The sequence below is a fragment of the Electrona antarctica genome (genome assembly GCF_951216825.1).
Source record: "Electrona antarctica genome assembly, chromosome: 12".
NCBI classification, from domain to species: Eukaryota; Metazoa; Chordata; class Actinopteri; order Myctophiformes; family Myctophidae; genus Electrona; species Electrona antarctica.
In genome coordinates, this window is record NC_136793.1 from 33,961,861 (window position 1) to 33,981,300 (window position 19,440).

Here is a 19,440-nt window from a genome sequence, read left to right on the forward strand (position 1 = left end):
AGAGAGAGAGAGAGAGAGAGAGAGAGAGAGAGAGTGTGTGAGAGAGAGAGAGAGAGAGAGAGAGAGCGAGAGAGAGCGCGCCCCTTCTATTTTTTAACACGCAGCATCTCTCTCTCTCTCTCTCTCTCTGTGACTGTGACTGCGACGCGGTCAATAATATATAGCATAAATAATAGGCCAAATATAACACTTTCCCTCTATCTGTGATCAGCTCCTCACACACAACTCCTCTCTCGTGCATGCCTGCTCAATCTCAACAACGGTTTGCATGCGTGCGGGCTGCAGATCGGCTATTTTTGGAGAAGAGATTTATAGACATTATGTGCAAATATAAAATAGCTGTGATACTTATATGTAAGTGGTTATGGTGAAATAAACCATTAACACTGGTTAGTTTGGAGGGGCGAGGGGACTATGACATCACCGTTTCAGCAAATTAGGCGGCATTCGCTGTACACACGGAGACGTGAAAGTCGCGTCTCCAAACTTTCCCACTCTGGAAGGTAGTTTCAAAATTAGCCGTTAAAGTCCCCCAAAACGCCGTCTCCGTGTGACAAAAAGGGTAGATCGGCTAATTACTTGCCCCAGAAACACCGAATACGTCCTCGTCTGTACAGGCCCTCATTCTCTTATTTTCTTTATAGACACCATTCACTCTGGATAACTGCCAGATATGTAATATAAAATATAAAACACACCAGCTTGGACTGAAAAATTAGCATTGCGACTTGCGATACTTTAATCTGGCTGGGGCAATATGCATTGCAAAGGCAGATGAAGACTGGCTGCTGAAAAATACCATCTGCAGCCTTGAGCTTTAGAACCATGTTCTCATGCATCAAGGCATATTTGCTTTATGTGTTAATAATTTAAAGTGGGACTTAATATGTACAGTATATAACATAATATAGTCCACTGACTCTCCTGCAAAAGATTCTGTTGAGCTTACATCAACTTTTATTCAACTTTTTATTTGTCCCAGGAGAGTTGTGAGATCTCTCTCACAACTCTCCTGGGACAAATAAAAAGTTGAATAAAAGTTGATGTGACTCATTTAAAACTGTAGATATTCATTAAACGCTGACTGTTTCAAGATAGGTTTCTGCAGTGCAATGACTCTATGTCCCATTTTCCCAATTAGTTAGACCCTAGACAAAATACAATTTGGAAATCTGGTTGGTTTAACCGACTGGTGCCAGATGTGTGAATTTCTGCATGCAGGACAATACTATGAAAATGTAGACAGTAGTATTTAAAAATGAATGTTTTTGTGACCAACAATTTGCATGACTTTTCCTGAACTGTCAAAATATAGCAAACCTCACCCACACTGGTCTCTCAAATAGGTCAAACAAACAGAATTCCAAATTGTGTTTGCCTCAGTTCAGATAATATTAAAGAAAGATGTAAAAGACAGTGTCTACCATCCCTCTACCTCCACAACGAAGGGCTCCTTTACAGGAATCCTTCCACTGTTGACAATCTCACACTCAGTGTAAGGAAGGTTCCTGTCATTGGTGTCCTGAAGTTCGATGGTGTGGACCACCGCCTGGGAAACAGGAAATGGGTATATCACAAAATGACAGGCATACTAGTCATATATAACTAGTACATGGACCAATAAGGTGGTTACAAATGGATAAAAGAACACTGAGGAGTTTTAAGTCTACCAGAAATTCCATGAAGCCAGAAATGGTGATTATCTATATAGGCCTAATGGATGAAATTCAGCTTGGTTGCTAAAAGTTGCGTGTTGAGTAATTAGTAATTAGCATAATATGTGACCATACATTAACAACCTGTATAAGGCAAAAGAAAATCAAAATTTCATCATTCTTTCAGTAGCATGTGACATGGGTTTTCATGATTCTGCATCCATTCCAAGCACCACAAAACACTCCTTGGGCTAAAAACGTCCATAGCTGTCATCACAAATGTTATATGAGGTCAGCATATTTGGGCAAGTAGCTATGGCCGTTTTTAGCCCAAGGAGTGTTTTTTGTGAAAAACTAATGCTTGGAATGGATTAAGAATCTGACAGGTGCCGCCCCCTGCGGGCCTGTGTGTGTGTGTGTGTGTGTGTGTGTGTGTGTGTGTGTGTGTGTGTGTGTGTGTGTGTGTGTGTGTGTGTGTGTGTGTGTGTGTGTGTGTGTGTGTGTGTGTGTGTGTGTGTGTGTGTGTGTGTGTGTGTGTGTGTGTGTGTGTGTGTGTGTGTGTGTGTGTGTGCGCGTGTGCGGTGTGCGCGCACCACCCACCATGCCATCCAGAACCTTGCCAAACACCACATGTTTTCCATCCAGCCAGGGGGCCTTGGTTGCAGTGATGAAGAACTGAGAACCATTGGTGTCTGGCCCAGCATTAGCCATGCTGACCTAGCATACACAACCACACAACAGTAACTTAATTATTAGCATAATGTAATACATGAGTCTGTTATGTTTGCTTGTCTGCTAGTGTTGATGGCTAGAGTTAAGCCTCATTTATACTCTGTAGTATGATGGTGCTTGCTTACAACAACTGATGTCAAGCTAACATGTGTGCGTGCGTGCGCGAGTGCGTGCGTGTGTGCGCTCACCCATCCTGCCCCCAGGTGTTTCAACTTAAAGTTTTCGTCAGCAAATGTGGTCCCATAGATACTGCGACCTGGTTGAGTAGAATGACGGTATAGGAGGGAAGAGGGCAATAAACAACAGAAATGTGGAGGGCGATGTTGTTAATGCCTTCTGCATTACAGGAGGTGCATGGGTGAGTTATGTTTCAACTGTCACCACTGTAATTCTAAATCACAATTAAGGCATTTAGCACTAGCAGGTCACCAATCAACTGATCATAAAAGTGCTGGGCAACATGGCCTATTTTTAACCATTGACTAATGACTATTACATGTCTCTGGATAAGGACAGGACTTACAGAAAGAGGGAGGGATAGATGGGGGTTTTAAATTAGATAGTGGCTCATGAACTGGCAGTATAGAGGGTATGCGCGTGACATCATCGTACCTGGAAGTTATGCGGGAACGCCCACTGAGTGGCAAAAAACTACTTTCTGGCCTTGACAGCCCATTCATCCAAACAGAAAAGTCCTGTCTGATTGCATTAAACAATGTTAAACTCACCAACATTGCAGCTGTACGAAAAGCTTGAATTATCCTCTTTCTATCTGCAAAGTTTTTGTTTCATGAAAATCCACCATAGAAACGTTATGAGCTACTTTCTGTCAAGAAATGCCCTGCATTTGATTATTTTTCTAAGTGTCAGAGTTTGGAAGTGCTTGTTTTCAATAACACAACATTTTGCTGCCTCCTGCATTATGTGACATATAGAAGCAGGTGGTACGCAACACTCCATGCTGCTCAATGTTTTGCCACTCAGTCTAGATGAGGGGGGCGTGTCCTGATGGGAAAATCATGCATGTGCATACTCTCTATTGTACCCATTATACCCACACCAAGGGTCTGGGGAGCAGTTAGCCAATGCCATTGATCTCAATCTAACAGATTCAGAGCTTGTAAAAATTGGGTACCGGTACCGGTTCAGGAGCCGTGACCTTTAAATAAATATATTAATGAAGTTTGTCTCCTACCTCCAGTTCCGTCCCCAGCTGTGAAATCTCCTCCTTGGATCATGAAGTCTTTGATTACCCTGTGGAACTTACTGCCTTTATAGCCATAGCCTTTCTGTGGAGACATAGAAATGTACACTTTATATATATATTTGCAATTCTGTTTACTGGGTATTGCTGTGTGCATGTATATGTGTAGGCCTACTGTACACTGTACAGTATGTGCTTGTGGACCATAAATGCAAAATATTTGTGTGTATACATGTATTTGCAAGTGTATTAAAAATTCTGCTACTTTGCATGCATTGCTGTGTGTGTGTGTGTGTGTGTGTGTGTGTGTGTGTGTGTGTGTGTGTGTGTGTGTGTGTGTGTGTGTGTGTGTGTGTGTGTGTGTGTGTGTGTGTGTGTGTGTGTGTGTGTGTACATATTCTATAATTATATGGTTTTGCATGCAATGTTGACAAATTTTGCAATACCTCTCCAGTTGCTAGGGCAACAAAGTTGTTGACAGTGCGAGGGACCACTTCTCCAAACAGGCCGATGACTATTCTTCCAACCTCATGACCTGCTACGGTAATGTCGAAAAACACCTAAACATAAATTGTTATTAAATTAAAAAAACATATGTTCCACCGCACGCACGCACGCACGCACGCACACACACACACACACACACACATACTTTACTCTACCAAATAAAAAGGTCTGCAGTTGTTGTAGGCGAGAGGCGCTTCCGCGTTGGCCACAGAGGGTTATAAGCACAAGCTGTATAGTATTTAGTATATCGCACTCTAACCACAAGGCCACTGGGCTACAGTGCCATGTGCACTGTGCAGTCCTTTTGCATGCCAATTTGCTTTTTTTAGGGGGTGGGGTAGTAAGTGGTTGTTTACAATACATACTGTATGTCACAGTGATGAAAAAACACTTTTTAGTCCACATACTGTATGAACACATGGCTTTATGTTTATATGCTTTATTCAGTGTAGAGACAGTAGAGAGAATTGTCGCTCGGGTGGTGCAGTGGTAAAGTCCCTGCCCACCACTACGGAGGTTGTGGGTTCGAATCCACTGGATACTGGTCATTCGTATCCACCGTGGTGCATCCGACTTTGTCGGGTGTCTATGCGAACACAATTTGCCTATATGTTCGGGGAGCGAAGCCGGGCGGGGAGGGTGATACTGGTCATTGCACGTAATCCTACAGGCTCGGGCGGCACCTGTCAGCAGGGAGTGTTGGGCGGGAGGAGTAGCCTATAGCACAAAGGCCCAACGTTCTCCCGGTGGGGGCTCCTCACTGCAGGTGAGTCAGTATAGTGACAACACAGAAATCTGTGTGCGGTGGAATTAATTGGCATAATGACTGAATTGGGGGGAAAAGGGAGTACAAAAATATTATTTGTTACTCTAAATAACTATCAAGCAAGACTTTTATTTTTAACACTTTATTTCTTCATCAACGTGACTTTTAATAATGATAATAATAAATAGATGATATGATAAGTTTAAAACTTGCTAGTATACCCTAAAATCTTATCACTCTCGAATAGGTTACTATATTGGTGTCAGCCAGCCAGCCAGGCTGTTTTGTACACGTGGCTGCAAGCAGTGCCAGAGAAACACATTTCTTTATGTCATTATAGAATAATTAAGAACCTTATACAGCACACACACTCACACAATACACAGAAATAATACAAAACATAAAATAATCAGTTGCTGCAAGGATTGGCTAATCCCGAAATTGTATGGTTGTAAGACTAGACCTGTCTCACTAATAATGATGATGACCTGTTATGATTTCCATTGTAATATTCGATTTCTTTCACCGCTGAGTTTGTTTATATTTGGCCTGCGGGAAACGCATTGCGCAGCGCTATAGCCTAATAATAAGCTAAACTCCATCCGATCCGTGCCACCCTGCTTAAATATAAACGCACCGCGGCCAATGTGGGTCTTTCTTTCTCCCCAGATGTTCTGGAAGATTCTACATGTATGCCCCCAGAGTCTGAGACGTGTGTGAGTCAACGTTATAATATCTACGCTCCAGAGAGCTGTAGCCTACAAATCACCACAGCTGTCAAGATGATCCGATAGACAACCAACCTTCTCGGTCACTTTCGGTCCGGTTCGGCCTTTCGAACACGCCACGTTCTGTGGAGACACCACGGCTAGGAAAACGAAAGCGGACAGTATTGTCGGGAGCTCCATCTTTTACGCAGCAATACGCCGCAGGCACCCTTCTGTAGCGGCGGGGAAATCACGGCAAGGCACAGCTGTGCCGAGCGATCTGGCATCCCGACCACGGCAACCGGTGTTGCCAGAGTTTGAGTAATAAGCAACCAGGTCTAGGAAAACTCATCTGAGAATCCCATCGGCAAATAAAGGAAAAACAGCGCCCCCTGCTTCTCCTCGAAAGTCAACAGTATGTCTTGACTGAGAGACTAATGAAAACAAGCCCAAAAGAAGCGACTAGGCCACATTTGAAAATAGACGCGTTATGAGCTCACAGTCTCACACACACACACACACACACACACACACACACACACACACACACACACACACACACACACACACACACACACACACACACACACAGACAGACAGACAGACAGACACACAGACACACAGACACACACACTGTCATGTCACTCACAGGGTTTTTTGAATATTTCAACACAAATCAGAGAAATATTTTCAGATGGATGTGAGGCTCACAGCCTCACACCCGTCTGAAAATATTTTCTCTGATTTGTGTTGAAATATGTGAGGGCGTCCGTTGACAAATTGCCTACATTTGGGTTTGGAAATTTGAGAAAATGTTTGAGAACCACAACTTTGCAGAAAAACAGGTGTGTCGCTTATAATAAGCAGACATGGCAACACTGATCTCGACTAGCCTACATCATAGACCCCTCCCCCCCATGGGCAGAGTCTGGATTCCAAGCCCTGCCTCCGAGAGGAGAGGAGAGAGGAGAGGAGACCGAGATGCTGTTATATTGCGTGTGGGTGTTTGCGGGGTGAGAGTCTGGATTATTGAAGTTAGATTTTCTAAATGAGTGCTGTTGGCTGAATGGTTGGTTTGGTTTGTTCACGTTTAATAGGCAGTCTAGTCTGCAGTTCGCAAAATAATAAATCAAAAAAGTAAAGTCACAAACTGTAGGACAAAAAATAATATGAGAAGAAAGAAACATAAGCTGTTTAACGTTCGTGAAGTGCATGGAGATAAAGGGCTTATAAAAACTTCTCACCTCAAAACGAAATGGAAAAATATTTTTTTGTATTTATATGCATATCTCTCACCACAATACAGACACAAATAATTAAAACAGCTAGGCACAACAAACAACACAACATGTGTTTTTAAGACTTGGAATAGCATCACCAATTGCACACCCAGAAAACCCATGCAAACCAACCTCTTCTGAAGGGTTGCATGGTGACTGTTCTTGAGATAGCCTTAATTTGTATGAAATATGTAGGCTATTTAGCACATGAAAATGTGTTACTTTCTTTTGTTAGTGATGTGGGCCTATAGGCTGATAACATATAGGCTATACGCCTCTAAAGTGAGAAAGCAACATGATGACTTGTTAAGCTCTGTTTGACAAATAGTCCAAACTGTAGTAAACCACTGATTCCTTCCTTGAAGATCACCGTTTTTTCCTAGTAATTTGGTAGTATGGTCAATACATCAGAGCATCATCAGCCAATCAGTCTTTCCCCACTATTGATTGGGTCAGTTTTACCTGCTATTAAAGCTAATTAGAGTACACTATCTTGATGAATGAAGGTTAAAGAACGCTAAATCTTCCACAGAGGTGTATTGATGGCTGCTATGTAACGTATAGGTTTATATCATATAATATTGATGGGTGGGTGCTGCGCTGTGTTTCATGTTTTTGAGACAGCTGTTTTTGAACAACAGCTCCCTCTGTCAACACTGAAGTCAACTACATCTCACTCAAGCGTGCCTGATGCGCTCGAACAGTTTCTCTGATGTCCTGCAGTGCAAAGCCGCACACATCAGTAGCCTATTGCTGAAGAAGAGCAGCGAAATAATATGGTAGGCTATGCTATAGGCAGAACAGAACATAACCCTGCAGTGCAATTATTTATTCTTTCTAGACCTGGGCGTATTTCATCAGATAAACATTGAAACCTCGGCCCCTAACCTTTGACCTGTACAAACACGCATTATGTAGTTCAGTTGCCGTTTGCCTTTAGTGGATCAACCCCCCTCCCTGACCTGGACGCTCCGTTTTCCCCTGAATTTACACCTTTCATTGGACCATTTGTCCAAATTTAACCCAGGGGGTTGACAGGCCTGTTACTGTTTAGGTTAACGTTTCAACAGAATCCCACCCAAAGGAAAGCTGGGTTGCCATGCCTGCTGCAGTTCACACTAATAATTGTATAATTTTCTATCCTATTCAATTTCTGTGTATGAGAACAATCACATTTGTGTACCGGTTCAATTAAACGTGTCCTTAAAGACAGAAAGTGCAGCTTGAATCATTTATTTCCCTTCACAATCGCAAGTCTCCGTAAGGCTCCTTAATTGTCAGAGCGCACAAGCGGCACAACGGGGGGTGGGGGGATAAAAAGTCCCAAGCCAGGTATTCATGCAGAGGTCTCTGTATTTTTCTTGATTGACAAACAAAAGTGTTTTCCACCATGCTATAACGCGCCGATCAATATAGCCCGTGTATTTACGACAACCGCCAGACAATTAAGCCCATATCCCTTTATTAGTCATTTATTACAGGCAACATTTTACTGGCTGCATTTTGAAAACCCCACTTGGCTTTTAGAATAAGTTGAAAAAGAGAAGGCAGGCGCGCGGCGTCTGAAGCCCCTTCGTGTTCCCTGCTGAATACATGTCTATAGAAATGAATTATAATAGTCAGCATGTCGTGACCTTAACGCCATGGCCGGGACGCGCGCGCACGTCACACACACACACACACACACACACACACACACACACACACACACACACCACGCGCGCGCACGTGGCTGAAGGGGGCATGTGGGAAGCTTGTTGGGATCCGTTATCGGGCTCCTGTCAAACCGGGTCGTCCATTCGTCTTTCCTTCCGCCATCCGCCGAATTAATTAAGCTGAAATGTAAACGTTTTAATTGAATGTCAAACTGGACCTTAACGCATGGTAGTATGTAAATGAAAGTGACACCAATTTAAACCCAGGCTTTCCCACATCAAGGTTATATGCCGGTCCCGTGGATGTGCATGAATGAGAGAAATGTATATACGCTATAAAAAACCTTTTTAATTGAATTAATGTCATGTGGTTATAGGCTCGCTTATACAACATTGGTCTACAGGTGCAGGAAACATGGTTTCATTGTAAGGTGTTCTTAAATCAGGTATTTGACCAGTCAGTTTTAGGCCTATAGATATCCTAATGAGACCCCTACTATACAGGTTTAATGTTTGTCTTTAGTTCAATGTTTGTTTTGTAAACGCCATTGACGATGAAGGGAACATTTACGTCATAATGTAACTCATTACGTCATATTGTCTCTTTATTGTTAATGGCGTTTAATGTTTGTGTTGGCACCGTTTGTTTTACATCACCATTATATCTGCACCTAATCATGAGTTATATTAGCGCCCCTCACTTCACACGGGTGTGATTTTTTTCTAATCGGATCCACGGTCTCTTCACATCAAGGTTAACACGCCTTTTCTAAATGAACTCTTGTTGATATTGTTCGGGTTTTCCCCCACATCGAGCCGTCTAAATAATTAGCTTTTGTTGTAGAAAATGATGAATTTAGGCAGTTAATTTATTGATCCGCCTCGCTTCTCCGATGTGGCTTGCTTTAGAGAGTCATTAATCAATGGATGAAAATCCCTAATTCTCTTCCTCCTGTTTTACGCTTCTTTCTAACGACGTCTGGCCCCTAATTGAAGAGCAAACACGAACAACAGCATTTTATACATGGACCGGCCCCCGAATCCGTGCCTCCATATAGAATAACTTGCTGTCAGTGTCTTCCTACACAGGCCTAATACGCACATCATCACATAAATACATAATAGGCCTAAATCGCCGTATTTCTTTATCACATAGCCCATGCATATACCTTATAATATCCCTAATTACATGGCATATATTTCAAAGATTAGGCATACTGATAATTATAGCTAATAGTCGCATATAATTTAATTACGGTAGGCCTATGCTCTACCTTTGCTGCTCTGACGCGTCTCACGCACATCATGATAGGCGTGCAGCCAATGCAATTTTTACTGCGGTGCAAAACTGTTTTTTTAATATAAATTTAAAAGATTAATGTGGGTGATGAATAGGCTTATTAGATTTGTGCTTGTATTAATCCGTGAGGTCGTTAAATGCGGGTGATAAGGATTACTGTCCACTGCTAGGCTATATCCATTCTGAATCTGATTACTAATCAGCATGGTTTTCAGTGAAATTTGTAGCCCCCGACTTGAAAGAGGTTTTCTGTGAGACAAGGACAAAAAAAATCTCTCCAGAAAATGCGGTTTAACAGAGCTTCGAGTCGATCCGTCAGCCGTTCGGTGAGCCGTGTTATTGCTCAACATTCTTGTACAGTGAAATTGTCGCTTTACGTAGACAAGAGTTCATTTTCAGACGATTATGTTTGTGTTTTTGTTCGTTATCAATCCGCCAGAGGTCTCGCGGATGACAAATGGGGCCTGTCAGGGTGACGCCAGTCATAACAAGACACACACGCGCACATACACACGCGCGCGCGCGCAAACACACACACACACGCGCGCGCGCGCGCACACACACACACACACGCGCGCACGTTTGGCCATGGTCGGTCTGCTTATATCCCTGTGTGTGTGTGTGTGTGTGTGTGTGTGTGTGTGTGTGTGTGTGTGTGAGTGTGTGTGTGTGTGTGTGTGTGTGTGTGTGTGTGTGTGTGTGTGTGTGTGTGTGTGTGCGCGTGCGCGAGAGTGAGTGAGTGAGAGAGAGAGAGAGAGAGAGGGGCGTCCGTGCGTGCGCGTGTGGCACTTTCTCAGCGCCCGTCTCATGGAGTGGGAAAACTCTAGGGTCAGGGGCAACAACTCGCACCCAGAAACAATGAGCATATCTATCTTATCTGCAAGTTCACCTATATATGCACTGACTACAACTTTCATTAAGTGGAGGGAGGGAGGAAGGGCTGCGGGGTGCTGGCTGGACCACCTAATAGAAACATGCAGCTGACATTGTGAAATGTGTTCCTCAGAGGGTATACATCCAATGAGGTGGTTGACGAGGAATTCATATATAGCCTATACCGTTGAGAGGAGGTGAGGTTGATGAGGCAAAGCATTGAGGAGGTGGTAGCACTATATAGCCTCCTCGTGAGGAGGTGGTATAGGGGAAGATACTGAGAGAGGTTATAAGGAGGTTGTGCTAAGAGGAGGTGTGAAGAGATGGGAGGTGGTATAGTGAGAGGAGGAGAGGTTAAGGAGGTGGTAGCCTACTGTTACTTGGAGAGGAAAAGACTGAGGATCGAGGTTGAGGAGGTGCATGGGCTGCTGCTGTTGAAAAGAGAAGTTTGGGTGGCATATGAGAGGAGGAGCTGGTTGGGGAGCCTGCAGGCTATAATGCAGGAGATGGGTGTTGAGGAGGTGCAGGATGGCAATGCTGAGATGGAGACTGAGCAAAGTGAGCATGAAGGTGATAGGAGGAGGTGTCTGCACTGTGAAGGAAACGGTGCTCTCATGTCCAGTGAAAAAGTACTTCAGACACTCCAGAGCAGAGGATATACTTAATGTTCATATTTCATTTTTGATCACATCATGTTTCCTATAGATGATATAGTCAAGTGTGATTTGGGAGTAATTAAAAGGTGAATCCCTGCATCGTTTTACATTATTTGGTGATGTATAAAATCCTCAGTTATCCAATCCAATGCGCATGCGCAGCAAATTGTTTATATTTGTAAACTCAAAGTTAAGATGATTTCAAAATGTGCCGAGATGAGAACGTATATCTGATCTATACCCATCATCTATACGTGGCTGTATAGTCGGCCTATTTAACTGAATTTGATGTCAAGTCGTTGTCGAGGCATTATTGTGTATTCCTCTATTGATTGTTGCTGTTTGACTGTTCACGCGTTAAGATGCGGTCTAAAAATCAATCTTGTGTGACGTTGCTATCATAGCCTGCACAGGGAGCTTAAAAACACAATGATTTTTTTAACCCATATAGTCAGTGGAGGGACAACAGATTTGATGTCTTGTCTTGTCTTGTCTTGTCTTGTCTTGGCTTGTCTTGTCTTGTCTTGTCTTGTATTGTCTTGCATGTCTTGTCTTTTTTTTTTGTAAAGGAAAATATAGGCACTACTAATTTGTGCCAGCTATACAGCCCTGCATGCAGCCGACTATATGGATTCAGTAAACATTATTTATAACATATTTAAACACTCAGGATTTCAAGCTGAGTTTATGTTCTTTTCTCATTTGTGTCTTTTGGCCATTTGGAGGAAAAAGAACATCTCCAAATACTCAAACAAAGGGTTGGGCAAAGACAGATGCGCACAGACAGACAAATGTTTTCGGTCCAACAGTGAAAACTTCACCGTCCCCTGAGCGCTGCTCGCCGCGTCGTTACAACCCACGTGCCCTCCTCAGTGTTGCGCTTCTAGGAGGAGAGAGAGAGAGAGAGAGAGTGTGTGTGTGTGTGTGTGTGTGTGTGTGTGTGTGTGTGTGTGTGTGTGTGTGTGTGTGTGTGTGTGTGTGTGTGTGTGTGTGTGTGTGTGTGTGTGTGTGTGTGTGTGTGTGTGTGTGTGTGTGTGTGTGTGTGTGTGTGTGTGTGTGTGTGTGAGACGAGAGAGAGAGAGAGAGAGAGAGAGAGAGAGAGAGAGAGAGAGAGAGACCGGGTTGGAGAGAGAGAGAGAGAGAGAGTGAGTGTGTGAGAGAGAGAGAGAGAGATGATATTGTACTTGCAACGTGGGGCTTGAGAAACGCAGGACGCAGGGAGGACGACTATCCCAACTTCAATCTATTATGGTTTAACAAAACGGAGGGGAAAATACCTTTTTGGACTCTCCGTGAAGGATCCAATCCTACACATTTACGCCGTGGGACAAGAGTAAGTGCTTTCGCTGCCTTGTATCGACGTTCTGTGTGGTTAATGTGCTGCTGAGAAAAGCTGCTCTGGTGAACTCTCTGAGAGCACAAGTAGCGGCTCTCTGGAACTGCATGGAGTAGCTATACAAACGGGATATTTTAGTTTTACCATTTTATTTATTGCGCGGCGACTTTTGCTTCAAGTAGACTAGAGCATAGTTGCTCTAATTCTACAGCTATTACAGTATGTGCCTGCATGCTCTCTTTACTGCGCGTTTGTGCCTATTGGTAACTTGTGTAGGCTAGGTGGGCTACTTGAGCCGAAGTAAAGTGACATGCATGGTTTACTAAACAGATTATACATAAGTGTAAAAATACTGTGACCCATGGGTTGTTTGTTGCGAAAGATATGTCTAAGCTCGACAACAACGACTTGTGGCCATGTGGTAATTGTTCAGGTAGCCTACTGTAGGTATAGGCTGTATGTCATTGGTGTCACCATGGGTCAGCATCCCATTATTCCTCAGTCAGCATGCAAATGAAACATTCTGTGAATCTGTGTGGATACTCAATTAAAATATCCACTCGACTTATAGTTTCTTCCGACACTTTCCTTGCGCGCGTCTTAGCCTATTAAGCATTGACAGTAAACTAACTATATTTAACATTAGACATAGACTAAAATATGAACTGTGACATTAAATCCACTGCGGGATGAACTATATTCTTCTCTGTGTATTGTGTTTAGTGGTTCAAAATATTGTCCCCATGCACTCTGAGCTGTCTCTCTCCCATGCAGCCTCCAGTTTGCGATGTTAAAGCCGGGCGACCCCAGCGGTTCTGCTTTCCTCAAAGTGGACCCGTCCTACCTCCAGCACTGGCAGCAGCTCTTCCCGCAGGCCCAGCTCAAGGCTGCCGGGAGTCTGGCTCCGCTCCTCCCGCCGGACCGCGTCGCCATCCCCGTGGAGAGCTTGCGCCACTCCCGGCTCAACAACCACCTCATCTCCTCCAACAACTGTTCGTCTTCCTCCTCCTCGTCCTCCTCTTCCTCGGCGGCGCTCACGCCTTCGTCCTCCTCCTCGAACCCTTCGGTCGTCGCCTCCTCCCTGGCCGGACTGTCCCAGCTCCCCGTGCCCCAGCAGATCGCGTTATTTGGCCAGACTTTGGCGCCTGTCTGCGGCGCAAGCGGGGGCGCTGACTTGGTGGTGGTTCCCCCGGAAAGTCACGGCCATCATCATAACCTGGCCGTCGGACTGCTCCAACAGGCCAAGGAGCTTCACAGCCAGCAGCAGCAGAGCTGCGGGGTGGTCGGGGTCGTGTCCTCCAGCGTCAAGAGTAACGGGATTGACAGTAAAGGGACTTCTTCGCGATTCAAACTCACTTCAGAGGAGTTGGACTACTATCTGTACGGACAGCAGAGGATGGAAATTATTCCTCTCAACAACCATACAGGCGACACCAACAACCGTATGTATGGCTCTTTTTCCCCCAGCTGCATGCACACACACCAACATATACATTGTCAGATTTGAGTTATTTATGAAGGCTATAACTCAAAGCCACAATTACGATAGCTATCGTTTTATATAGACACCAATATCACCAATATCATTGGCAAGCTGCCTCTTATCCTCTGCTTTTTATTGCATACAGCGCATTTGACATCTGTTGTATTTGGGCAGCACGCTTTAGTGACTGTCACTGACAGGACAGACAGGAAAGATGGAGGGGCGAGGTTCAAAGGTCACTGCACGCCTGGTTCCGAATCCGTGACGAGGACGCAAGTCCCCAGCAGTTTGAGATAGCACTATAGGAGTTTGGGTTTATAGTGTTGTTGCTTTATTATTCTACATAGGTTGTAAGGGTTCGTTTTGGGGAAAAGGCTTTTTAATATTTTGACATAGTAAAAATGTTATGCTTTCTCCCCATCCCCACAGGAAAATTATATAAACAAATAATAATAATTTAGTCAAAGCTATAGTCGCTATATATGTGGATATGTGCGTGTGCGCGCACGTGAGCTTGAGTTGCATGCGTTTCAATCCATAACAATCAATCCCGTGGAAGTAAACTTCACCGTCAAACACATATTACTATAGGCCTAATAGGTTATTGTTGTTGCAAGTGACACACTTTTTTAAACATCTGTAATAGGGCCTATAGGCCTGCATTATTTTAAACATAACCATAGAACACTTTAAACCAGTGAAATGCCCTTTTATACAATTTATATTCTTGCTTGAAAAAAGGATTTATGAAGTGGTCCACCAACTTGCTTGACTTTTTTGCTCGACATAATAGCCTAAAGTTTTTGATAAGCCATGGTGTCTCCATCCGCATGCGCTCGTGCCAATAAGGCGTTCCCATTGACGCAACAAGCGACTGAAAGCTATTGATCGGATCTGTAAAATTATTGTTTTATTGGAATAATTCAGATATACATTTTTTATTTGTTATTACTTACAAAGCCTGTTATAATTATTGTTCTCTGCTCCCAAATTGTGGGTGGCCGACACGCACTTATTTTGCACGCAATTATCTAATGTCACAACATTTATGTGCAGGGTTTTGTTGATATTAACTGACTTACTTCATGCATAACAAGGCAACTTAAAGAAGGCCTCTATAGCTCTATTGAAATAACGACTAGGCCCAATTGATTAATTGCGTCACAAAATAGAGTGGCTTCAAATCGTTTTGTTGTTTTTAAAATTGATTTGTTGATCTAACGATTCAACAAAATAAAATAACACATGTGGTATTTTTATGTATTTATTTTTAAATGCCTGTTCACCTCTTCTTGTCTCAGAGTAAAAATATGTTCCTCATTTAATTTTAATCGCACATATAGGACTATACTTTATTCCTACATGATCGCAGTTATAGACCTATTTAGTTTTCTGAAGTGAAAATTAAATTGCTCCAGGACACTTTTGTTTTGTCAAAACGCTGCGTTAGTATTGCGTTGCGTTGGGGCTATTGCGTTGCGTTGGGGCTACAGATATCGGTTATCATAGCGATACAACTGTCTAAAATAGCCATTCCGCCATTCCCGGTGTATATTAAAAGTTCATCTTTGAGCAGTGACCCAGCTAAGGGTGACAGCGTTGCGGGGTGGTGCCCGTGGGGGCAAAACGCCGTTGTATATTAAGAGCGGGCTTTGAGGAGCCGCCCGCTGTATATTTACGGTGATAAAGCTGGCCATCAGCAGTAATCTCCGTCGATACGTGCCAGCAGGCCCGATGAGCGATGTGGGGACAAGCCGCAATTAATTGCTGTATAGTTTTGTGGAAGAGAGTGGAGTGAGAGAGGGGAGAGGGAGAGAGAGGGAGGAAGGGGGGATCGATCTAGCGGCCACCGGCCCTCTATTTATCATCCCAACACGGCCTTATGGAGGTCTCTGGGGGTACAGGGGTGTGTGTGTGTGTGTGTGTGTGTGTGTGTGTGTGTGTGTGTGTGTGTGTGTGTGTGTGTGTGTGTGTGTGTGTGTGTGTGTGTGTGTGTGTGTGTGTGTGTGTGTGTGTGTGTGTGTGTGTGTGTGTGTGTGTGTGTGTGTGCGTGCGTGCGTGCGTGCGCGTGTGCGCGCGTGCATGCAAGTGTGACTGTCCGCGTACACGCGCGAGCGTGCCTGTGTGGAGGGAAGGAGTATATAGGGAGGGAGGGGGGAATGACTTCTTTATCTACCCCCCAGTCCCCATACACACAGAGTCATCCACATGTTTGACTGCTTCATTCCCTCATTAATTAATTTATGATATATAATACATAATTTGTATGCATCTGTCAAATCTCCATTGTGATATGTGAATGTGATGTGTGGTTGAGAAGGTGCTTAACCAGAAAAACCTTAATTAACACCATGGGTCATTTAATATCAGATACAGTCCCAAATCTGGAATACAGTGCACAAACTTGTATTTTTTTCCGTTGTGAATGATTCACAATCTAGTCTCATTTAGAACAAGCAGTTTGAGACAAATAGGCCTATACAGGCTTATTTCAAGTGCTCCAAATAAATTAAAAGACAGAATTGTATACACAAAAAACAACTCCATCACCACCGGCAATGAAATTTATCATCTGCCATTAGTCAATTTTATTTAGGCTTTTATTTTGTCATAATTGTTTAAGGAAATAGTTTTGGTCAATATTTTGCAATAAACATATTGGCTATGAATTTGTTTAATTATTCAATTTAATTGCATTTGAATGACTCAAAGCAATAGAATTTCGCATGAATTGTTTGAAAAGATTAGTCTGGACCAAGTTTTTTTAAATGTCTATGTTAGCCTAAACACTTTGTGATGGAATGATTATATTTTCTTATTGTAGTATATTTGTTTTCCAAAATGCCATTTTGACAGTAAGACAGACTGTTTATTATGGGTTTTCTCAAATAACATCATAAGTGACGTTTTAACATTTAACATGGGCCCACATGCATTTATACATACAAACACAATCTTCCACAGACAGACACACAGTCCCTCTCTCAAGTAGGCGGCGCACGCACGCACGCACGCACGCACGCACGCACGCACGCACGCACGCACGCACGCACGCACGCACGCACGCACGCACGCACGCACGTAATTGTAATTGCACTGCATATCTGAGTGTTTAACTCTGAGTGTACAAATGGAACTAAATTTACCCATAGGATTTGAATGTGTGATCTGCAACTCCACCAACAATTTCATACAGACCTCACTGACTCACCTTCACTTCCTCCTCACACACACACACACACACACACACACACACACACACACACACACACACACACACACACACACACACACACACACACACACACACACACACACACACACAGAGAGATCGTATACAATTGTTTAGAAGTTACAATAGAAGTTTAGGTCATGGAGAAAAAAACACTTAACATTAGAGTCAACTTTAATTGCTGAGTACAGTAGCTGCATAGGAATGTTTTTGGTGTCATAACACAATTAGCCTACAGACTTATAGAAGTGTCATATATCTCTCATTCATTATATTTCCGCAGCCTGGGGACATTACATAGATAGAGAGTAGACCAATAATACCAGTTGTTTCTCAATGGTTTTTGAACTCAAGGTTAGACTGAAAGAATGCCTGTGTAGAATCACGTCTTGTGAGGAGTTCATCAAATCAATTTGTTTACATCTGTGCCTTGAGAAACCATGGTGTGTGTGTGTGTGTGTGTGTGTGTGCGTGCGTGCGTGCGTGCGTGCGTGCGTGCGTGCGTGCGTGCGTGCGTGCGTGCGTGCGTGCGTGCGTGCGTGTGTGCGTGCGTGCGTGTATTTGCGCGTAAGTGCGTAAAGGCCTGTGTGTGTGTGGCCTCCATCGTGAGCGCAGGCTGTTCATGTTAAGTGTCATTTTGCTGCAGGAGTCGTTGTGAATGAGGCTTAGTTTTAACAAAACATTGAAATGTCAGAGAGCATCGTTTGTTGTTGTAGAGAAGTCGGAACATTTCAGCTGAAAGCCTAAAACTGCATGTTTCTACCTTTTCTCCCTTGGCTTTTATTTCTTTGCCTAGTAGCAGCTTTTCTCCATGGCTCGTGGGGCTCTTTGCCTGGGTGCTGTGATTCTGTGATCTGTGCCCCTATATGTGGTTTAAGTTTGAGGATCAATCATTGATCCTCAATGTTTACTCTACACTGCAGCACTCTTAAGTATCAGCTGAATACCAACACAAATGTAAATGTATTTATATGCACTCATATAAATTCCTCAGTGCCAATTATCTCTGGAGACCGTACAAAATGTCAGTTAAATGAACACTCATGATTTTGTAGGGTAAAAAGTATAAAGTTTGAAGGGCTGACTCTGCACTGCAGCGTTTTTTAGGTTGTCCGCGTCAGTGTAAACGGGTCCGGTGCTGAGTGTCCAGAGAGAGAGTGGTGCTGTCTAAACACACGGGATGGATGTTAGAGAATACTCTGCTTGAATGATGGACCATGTGGAGGAACACGCCATAACAAGTTCACAGTCAGTTCATCAGTCTGAAATGGAGAAGAGCTCTGCGTCTTAACCACCCTATACACCGGTTGACTGGACTGACTTATAAAGAGATTTGGTGTAGAGGGAAAAAAGAAGGAGTCCAAATAGAGGTTACAGGGTTTAAGTGGTTAAGGATGGATCATTGTTCAGCACTCTAGAACTGTTTTGAAGAAAGTGCCGTGGCGTGAACGTATTGTTATTAGTGGTAGAAAAATGTATTATTTAAAAATGTACCATTCAACAGAGATTGTATGCTGTTATAGATAATATAGCAATTTGATATGGGTGCTTTACAATAATCAAGTAGAAAAAGAGTCTTTAAAACAACCACAAAACACGCACATCTAAAAAATCGACGTTGGGTGCTGGACTAAAAAAACAGTACTAGCAATGCAATAATAAAGAGTCCGCACACCATTATTGATGCTCCCAAATGCACTTGCAGCATTAATTGGTGTGCGGACTCTTTTTTTCTTTTACAATAATCATCGTCATCTTAGCTATTAGGGCTGCTATTTAGAAGGATTTAGTTAATTGCAGTGTTGTGTTCTAGGTTTTTTCAGAGGGCATACGATAATCAGTCCATGCACGGTGGTGGTCATATACACTCGCGTGTGGTCAATGGATGAAATGGTAGTAGAGGGCATACGCATTTTCCCTCAAATAAATCTGCATGTCATACTATATGTATATAGGGTAACGGCCTGTTCTGACATTCCATATGTTGATCTGACCTCATCAAACCCTGTACACTCAAGACACGTTCCATATATGGCCAGACCTCATCAAACCCT

General features: G+C 43.3%; 2 protein-coding genes across 3 annotated transcripts in view; one reads left to right on the forward strand and one right to left on the reverse strand.

Annotated features, from left to right (window-relative positions):
* Window positions 1–574: 574 nt before the first annotated feature.
* Window positions 575–5,802, reverse strand: ppic (peptidylprolyl isomerase C). 2 transcript variants are annotated; one of them, XM_079516160.1, is made up of 7 exons: window positions 5,668–5,802; window positions 4,038–4,151; window positions 3,583–3,676; window positions 2,576–2,643; window positions 2,256–2,372; window positions 1,051–1,549; window positions 575–1,000 (listed from the first exon to the last, which is right to left on the reverse strand). In XM_079516160.1, the coding sequence occupies exons 1-6, from the start codon at window positions 5,770–5,772 to the stop codon at window positions 1,421–1,423; spliced, it is 627 nt and encodes a 208-aa protein (XP_079372286.1). In that variant the 5' UTR covers window positions 5,773–5,802; the 3' UTR covers window positions 575–1,000; window positions 1,051–1,420. The 2 variants fall into 2 exon arrangements, with proteins under 2 accessions (XP_079372286.1, XP_079372287.1); XM_079516161.1 differs by lacking the exon at window positions 2,256–2,372.
* A 6,807-nt stretch (window positions 5,803–12,609) lies between these two features.
* prdm6 (PR domain containing 6) overlaps window positions 12,610–19,440 on the forward strand; it is a gene marked incomplete at its 3' end in the record, with an annotated part of 56,256 nt that continues 49,425 nt past the window's right edge. Inside the window, exons 1-2 of the mRNA XM_079516282.1 lie at window positions 12,610–12,668; window positions 13,446–14,113. Coding sequence (XP_079372408.1) covers window positions 13,459–14,113 — 655 coding nt within the window. The 5' untranslated portion in view covers window positions 12,610–12,668; window positions 13,446–13,458. The remainder of the gene's footprint in view (window positions 12,669–13,445; window positions 14,114–19,440) is intronic.